Source organism: Salvia splendens, chromosome 15, assembly GCF_004379255.2.
Source record: "Salvia splendens isolate huo1 chromosome 15, SspV2, whole genome shotgun sequence".
NCBI lineage: Eukaryota > Viridiplantae > Streptophyta > Magnoliopsida > Lamiales > Lamiaceae > Salvia > Salvia splendens.
This window is the reverse complement of record NC_056046.1, coordinates 14,530,539-14,538,030: the sequence shown is the minus strand read 5'-3', so window position 1 is coordinate 14,538,030 and position 7,492 is coordinate 14,530,539. Positions and strand designations below refer to the sequence as shown.

The 7,492-nt window shown below is 35.8% G+C and overlaps 1 protein-coding gene across 1 annotated transcript; it reads right to left on the bottom strand.

The window, feature by feature from the left end:
- Nucleotides 1-2,593: 2,593 nt before the first annotated feature.
- Nucleotides 2,594-7,145, bottom strand: LOC121769013 (probable LRR receptor-like serine/threonine-protein kinase At1g63430). The gene is made up of 13 exons (XM_042165652.1): nt 6,411-7,145; nt 5,982-6,120; nt 5,779-5,850; nt 5,549-5,692; nt 5,297-5,443; nt 4,840-4,956; nt 4,680-4,744; nt 4,278-4,532; nt 3,949-4,154; nt 3,732-3,864; nt 3,482-3,639; nt 3,188-3,403; nt 2,594-3,116 (listed from the first exon to the last, which is right to left on the bottom strand). The coding sequence occupies exons 1-13, from the start codon at nt 6,496-6,498 to the stop codon at nt 2,871-2,873; spliced, it is 1,986 nt and encodes a 661-aa protein (XP_042021586.1). The 5' UTR covers nt 6,499-7,145; the 3' UTR covers nt 2,594-2,870.
- Nucleotides 7,146-7,492: the final 347 nt, after the last annotated feature.

Here is a 7,492-nt window from a genome sequence, read left to right as displayed (position 1 = left end):
CAAGGATTTCCTACCCTTACTACAAAGATTCATGCAATATAAATATATATAATTCCACATGATTATAGATCCATGGCAATTATACCTATTCATGCACTAAGTATTATAGGTTACATTTTCTCCGATTTTTGCATGACTAAAACTCATGCATGTTTGTTTCACTATTTTGTCAAACTAAACTCACACTATATTTTTTTTATTTTTTTGACCTTATATAAGATAAATATTCATTCTAAAACTTAGTCTATGAAAATTTTTCACTATTTGGATCATGAAGATCTACGTTAGATTCATCGCTTCATTGAATGAATTGGTGGCCATGAATTTAAAGGTGAAAATTCCATTTTTTTTTTATTTCATCATTTTTCATAATAAATTCATCATAGTTCCTATTTTAGAATGATCTGGTATTCTGGTTTGTGGCAAACATATGTCAATGTATCACTTTTAATTGATTGTTTATAATTTAATTAGTTCAATGTTTGTAATTATTCGCTATATATTTCATCATTACCTTGGTGTTGAAACAATTAAAGAGGAACTTGGGATTAGTTTTGTAGTGAAGAAGCAATAATAGTAGACATGAATGTTTTGTATGTTGGTGAAGTGACCACCCACTTCCCTTGCAGCCCCACTCATCCTTACTTAATTTATGGTGCATTCATTATTACTACTACTATTATTTAGCTAATTTTGATAAATATTCGGAATTGTCAGGACTTGCTAAAAGGCTAAAAGCAATGATATATTGTTGGGTGTTTCTATCTAGTTCAAAGCTTTAGGGGCCCGCAATCGATGAGAAATTAATATCCAATGTTAATCATGTCAATTCAATGCAACAAACTAAGCTATAGGTCGATGAGTCTTACCCAATACAAATTTTAGAGACGTGGGTTGTCTCAACTATCTATTAATAACCCATGTGAATTTGTCATCACTCATCACTTACTACTCCATATGCAATCAAATTGAATTTATGCTATTACATATTTGCTGGCTTCAGATTTATGTAGGACTTGTGCTAGGCTCTGAACTGGTAGCCTAGACTAAAACTACAAATGATCAAAAAAATTAAAACAGAGTAGTACTATATACTAGCCTATTAAGCACAAGATAGGGCCAAGTACCGTCGTGCACGAGCACTACCGACAAAGTATCGTGCTTCACTTTGTGCAAATATCAAAATATTTGTGTATTATAGTATAAAATTTAACGGTACAGGGGAGTATCATTTTTCAGCCTGATTGTGTATCATTTCCCTTGGTTTAAGGTTTTGAATCATGGGTTTGGAATATATAGCATTATATATCAACGTTCGAAGTGATATTAAAAATAAAAATAAAAGAAAAAATTATTAACAATTAGAAAAATAGAGTGAGATATTAAAAGTAGGATAGAAAATTTGACGTGGTCTAACATCGGAAAATATCAATAGGACCATACAGGGGCGGAGTTAGGAATTAAACTCAAGAGGGGCAAAAATATACATAAGCAAATAATTGAATAATTGAGAAGGGGGCATTTAAGAAGAATCTCAAAAAAATATTCAAAATTGAAGAAAAAATAAGTATAGAAGTAAATTTTTGAGCAGGGGCAATTGCCCCACTATAAGTCTATGTGGATCCGCCGCCCCTGGGACCATATAATAGACATAGAGAACAAGTAGTTAAAGTAGTCTAATGCATGGCAAAAAGCCTTAAAAGTACATGTAAATTAAATTTATGGGACGAACAAAAATGACCAAAATGAATTATTTTTTAGGACCGAGTAAAGTACATTTCTAGCACTACAAGTGTTACTGGTAATCAATTTTTATTTCTTGGCCCCAATTTTTCTAACCATGGTTATCATGATTGATAGTCTTTTTGCTAAAATCACATTAGATTAAACTCATAAAAACAACAGCTGAGCTTGCTTTATTATGGCCTAAGATAAACAGACGGTATTTGAGCGAATTTGTGTATCATCGAATCGATGCCATTACTATCCTTATATTAGTACTATTTGCTTTTTTTGTGCCACCATATAACATACTTATTCCACAAGTTTGGGTGTCCCGTCGTTAATTTCACAATTTATAAAGATTTGTTACAAATAAAAAGTATTACTACCACATGGCGAACCCTAACTAATATTCATAACAATTAAAAAAAAACATATTCCCTCCATCCCCAAAGAATATACACTTTGGATTTGGCACGAGTTTTAATGTAAAATTGGTAGTAAGAGAGAAGTAGATAAAAAAATAATTAAAGTATTGTTAGTGGATAATGAGTCTCGATCTCATTAGAATCTCATTAGAGTGAAAAGACTTTTCAAAATTAGAAAGTGCATATTCTTGTGGGACATAATAAAAAGGAAAGAGTGCATGCTCTTGTGAGACTGATGGAGTATAATTATAAAGTTTAATTGGATTAGTGAATCCTAATTAATATTCTTAAAATAATAGAAATACATAAAACATTTCAGATTGAAAAAATATGATAAACTATAAATGAAACATGTACATAAAAGGAATAGAGGCACCAAGGTGTTTATATATGGAGTAGTACATCATAACGTAACTGTATGAGATTTCTAAAATTCAGCAAAATGTTTCAATCTGCACAAAAAATGCAGAGTCTCTCTTATAATGATTCAGAGAGTCAGGATGCCAAAGGCTCAATACAACCACCAATAACATCTCAGCCAAAAATCACACAACACCAAAAAGAGTCGACAGCTGAAGCAAAATTTTGGACCTACCTAACTATCTCCAATAACAAAGAATCATGAAGCATTTACAACAACTCAGGCACCTCAAAGAGATTTGCAGCAACCTGCCAAAGGTGCATTATATAATTTAGATTTACAGCATAAGCCAAGACTCGCTATGAAGAAAGCGCGAGCTCAGCCCAAGCCAGAGACGACGCCTTCATCTCTGCAGGTACAGATGTGTCTATGCCACTCTCCAACATGGTGCACAGCTCCACCATCGACGTTCTCGTGCTTGTGCTGGGACTGATGCATAGGCTCACAACGTCGCACACCACTTTCAGATCCTCGTATCTGAAATGCTTCAGCTCGGGATCCACCACATACGAAATCACTTCAGGCAAATCCAGATATTCCTTGGCCTGCAATTACAACGCAATTAAAACAAGTTGAGATGGTGAATTTTCAGTGAGATGAGTTGAGAGAGGCCTACCCAATCCACCAAGCACCCTTTATCTTCGCAGTATGGAGGTCTCCCGCTGACGATTTCAAGCAGTAGAATCCCAAATGCATATATGTTTCCCTGGATATCGAGATGGCGTCCTTCCATATTCTTTGGGAGAATACAAGCTGCACCCTCGTTGCTAATGGTGCCTGAGCTTTTCTCTGATCTCGAAAGAACTGTCTTCCAGCACTCAAAGTCGACGAGCTGCAGAAAAAGATGGGGGTATCTACTAAGAACGTTGTGCCTTATCATGGGACTGATTAACAAGTTATCTTGCCTTACCTTGGGAGAAAACTCATCAGTCAGATAAATGGAACTCGAATTCAGATCAGATATTGTAAATGGCGGGTCAAGTTCGGAGTGAAGATACTTTAAACCCCGGGCAATCCCAATAAGAATCCTCATGCGCCGAGTCCACGAGAATTGGCATGCTTCTCCATCTACACTTAATCAAAAAGTATACATCTTCAGCTGTTGTAACTATACCATGATGAAGATCCAAGTCTAAAAAAGACAAAAGAAAATTACATACAATGAAGGTGCTCAAAGAGTGTTCCATTCGAGGCATAATCAAAAACCAGCATCCTTGTAAATGGCTTGCTTTCCGTGCAATAGCCGAGCAATTTTCCCACATTCTCATGGTTCAATCTTGCCAAACCGGCCACCTGAATTATGTAACATTTTTCTTAAAGCATGTTTGAATCAAGCAAATTTACTTTAAAAAAAAGATAGAAACTTAGAAAAAGAACCTCTTTCTGAAAATAAAGCTCAATGTAGCTTGACCACTGTTCTTCTTTAATGCAAAGAGATATTACGGCAATCTCTGGTCCACCTTTCATGGTCCCTTTATATACTAAGCTATCCGGAGACGAGCCAATGATGTTGCTGAAATCTTCACAGGCTATTTCGAGTTCCTGTCTCCTGTACCTTACTACATCCTTTGGTACTTCAGAATCTGCATAAGCCTCTCGTTATTAGAAACTCAACAGTCGATAAAGAGGATTTGTCCTAAGCAAAATATTGGTCACTGAGGGAATTAAAAATTCAATTGCTGTAAGTAATGTTCGCAGACACCAACCTATATAAATTGAAAAGTCGTCGTCCTTAGCACTCGAAGACTTCTTCCACGGGATCATGACTGAATGTCTTCTCTTCCACTTCTGGGAGGCAGTGAAAAGTGCAATGACAAAGAGAATGCCTACAATAGTTCCAGTCCCAATTTCAAGAGCCAAGAGCCACAAAGGTTTCGATGCATTAGTTCGACCCTTCGCTACCTCTGCAGTAGGCAGGTGCTTCGGGTTAACTGAATGGCCTTTAGCAGGTTGCATACTACCTGCGGAAGAAATATTGTCAATTCTAGTGTCATTACACAACAGTGTTAGATCCAAACTAATTCGAAATTTTCATAATTTCTTTGCAGGATTTAACCAAGTCAAACAAAATACGTAACTAAAGCTAGGCATAAATCTGGATTGCCTACCACATAGTGCCGCAGATCGTTGCTTCACGTCTTTGTCTTGAAGGCAATTTCCCTGAAAACTTGTCCTATAATAATAAAATCATATTTTTAAGTACATTATGGAAAAAGTAAAGAGTTAATAAAATAGATGAAGAGAAATGCAACAAAGGAGCTAATATACCTGGGAAGATATCCCAAGCACTGAGGTATGGTTCCAACCAAAAAATTGAATGAGAAATCAGCTACTTTTAGTTTGGAGGATCGACAAAACACTTTGAGCTGGCTATCTGAAGCATACCTAATAATTGTATCAAGGAACAACATCCAGAGACAAGTTAGGTAAAGTTTAGGTGAATTAGTCATCCAGTATATGTTTCGATGCAACATATTCTCTGATGGAATGCTATTGAAATAACTATAGTAAACAAATTATAAAAGACTTCAACCCAGCCCAAACTACTAAACTGGGACATAAGTTACTGGTTATGGCATCATTTTCTAACCAAGGAAATGAGTTACTAGAGTAACTTTAAAGAAGAAATTGCACGATGATAAAACCCTAGAGGTCAACCATATTTAAAGTTAATATGTTAATACGAAGTTCGTGAGACAAACACATAAAAGAACTTTAGTCTTACACTCCATGTGTATCCGAGGAAGAATCTGAACCATTATCAGGCAGAATGCCCCCAAGCTTATTCCTATCCAGTCGAAGCTCCTCAAGTTGTTCCAAGTTCCCAAGTTCAGGAAGTAACTTCCCCGTCAACCCATTGGATTGAAGATTTCTGTAAAAACAGAAGACAGCCAAATGCTAAGAGGAAAGGTAACGGCCAAGCAACAGAGGAAGGATACCACAAATACACTGATGTCCTCAGCCATATTTCACTAACATTTTCACAATGCTGCTTAAGTTCCCAATTTCGTGGGGAATTGCTCCTGTTAGCTGATTCGAACCCAAGTCCAAAACCTTGAGGTTTTTCAGCAGGCCTATTTCCTTAGGAATTGCACCAATCAACAAGTTTCCGTGCAAAATTCTGCTCATGCACCACATACATACTATCAGCTACATATATCGAGCTACAATAGCTAATCTCGTACATTTGGGAAGACAAGAGCTTACAGTTCTTGCAAATCCGAGAGCTGGTACAAGTCTGGTGTAATAAACCCCTTCAAAGACTTTCCAGACACATTACTGCAAAACCAGGTAGCATCATAAATGGCAAGTTATGCTGTGCACTTACAGCTTTCCCACAAATTATTTTAAACCAACATTGTGCAGAATCTTTTGCTCTTTCACTAATTAATACTGGCAGAAAATCTTACAGCTTTATTATATGATCGCCACCGATGGAACAAGCAATGAAAGGCCAACCACAAGGATCGGAGTCAAGAAAATTCCAATTCGACAACACATGTGTTGGATCCTCCAAAATCTCTCTCTTGAAGGATTTCAAAGCTTCCACTGAACATAACCCACAAGTCTAACGTAAGACAAAACCAACACATAATAAAAACTTCACTACATTATTCAGCTCAGCTGTAAGTCTGTAACCACAGTCTCACAAATACATTATAAGTACTTATCTATGAACAACTATAACCCAAGATCCACTATCACAAAATCAAACAAATATCCTACATTTCTTCAAGAAAAACAAACAGTTATCAAATAACTACCAGTCAATGGTGTACTATACATAGCAAATCAACCAAGAATCATGATGTGTGGGTCTAATTGAACAAATATATTACCTTCATTTTGGGGGAATGCGGCACCGTCTGCCAGAAAGAGTCCTAAACTCAACAAAACAACAACTCCAAATGAAGTAAACCATCTCATCTTTCAAGCTGGATCATATACACACTAATGTTCTTGAAGAGCCAATCGACAAAAACAGAGTGAAAGAAAACCCAAAAAGGAATATGGAGCAAGGTTGTTCAAAATCCAGCTCAAATGTGGGTGTTCAACTGTTGTATCAACAATGAATTTAAGGAGTCCCAACAAAGAATTTAAAGAGTATCAACAAAGAATATAAAGAATTAAAAGAAAAGAACACAATAAGAAACCAAGATTCTATCTTTATTCCAAGCGGAGGAAAAAGAAAAATGAAAGAGAAGAATGCGAGCTGCAGAGCCAAATCAGGAATCAAAATCAGTAACAGCAATGACAGCGGCGAATGAGAAAGTGAAGTTCGTAAACGAGCAAGACTTTGATTCAAAGACAGGATTCGTTTCAATGAGAGAGAGAGGGGAGATGAATAGAATGAAAGACTGCGATTTTACTACAAACACCAATGCGTTGGAGTTCGACAGAGAAGCTCTGGAATGTCTTGCTCTGTTTTCTTGAGCAAAATGACTGCAAAAATCTGGCGGTTGTGTTTGTGTGTGTGTGTGTGTGTGTGTGTTTTATTTAATTTGCGTTAATTTTGCTTTGAATAATGAGCATAGAAGAAGTTGAAGCAGAGGCGATAAACGGGGAGTAGTGGGATTAGTGGCGTAACTATTAGCATTTCATTAAAGATAATGATTATGATTATACGTGAAGCTAAATCTAATAAGTATTTTGAGAATATGGACATTAGCATCGCACCAAAATGTTTTAAAAACCGGACGGGTAAGTAAATCGGTGAAGTAACTGGTTCATTGGTTCAACCGGTTCAATGTTCGAACCAGAATATTATTATAAACATATATGATTAAATATATATTAAATAATGAATGATAAATGTAATTAATAATTTATCACTAAAACTAATTAAACATTATGTATACTTATATATAAATATATTATATAAAGAACAGTAAAATATAATGAATATTAAATTTATACTAAT

What these genes read in the sequence shown, in the direction of transcription:
- LOC121769013 (XM_042165652.1), bottom strand. Translation starts at nt 6,498, where the DNA reads ATGAGATGGTTTACTTCATTTGGAGTTGTTGTTTTGTTGAGTTTAGGA. An exon ending in AGCTTTATTTTCAGAAAGAG is followed by an intron (nt 3,865 to 3,948) that starts GTTCTTTTTCTA and finishes TACATAATTCAG; the next exon opens with GTGGCCGGTTTGGCAAGATT. An exon ending in CTGATGAGTTTTCTCCCAAG is followed by an intron (nt 3,404 to 3,481) that starts GTAAGGCAAGAT and finishes CTTTTTCTGCAG; the next exon opens with CTCGTCGACTTTGAGTGCTG.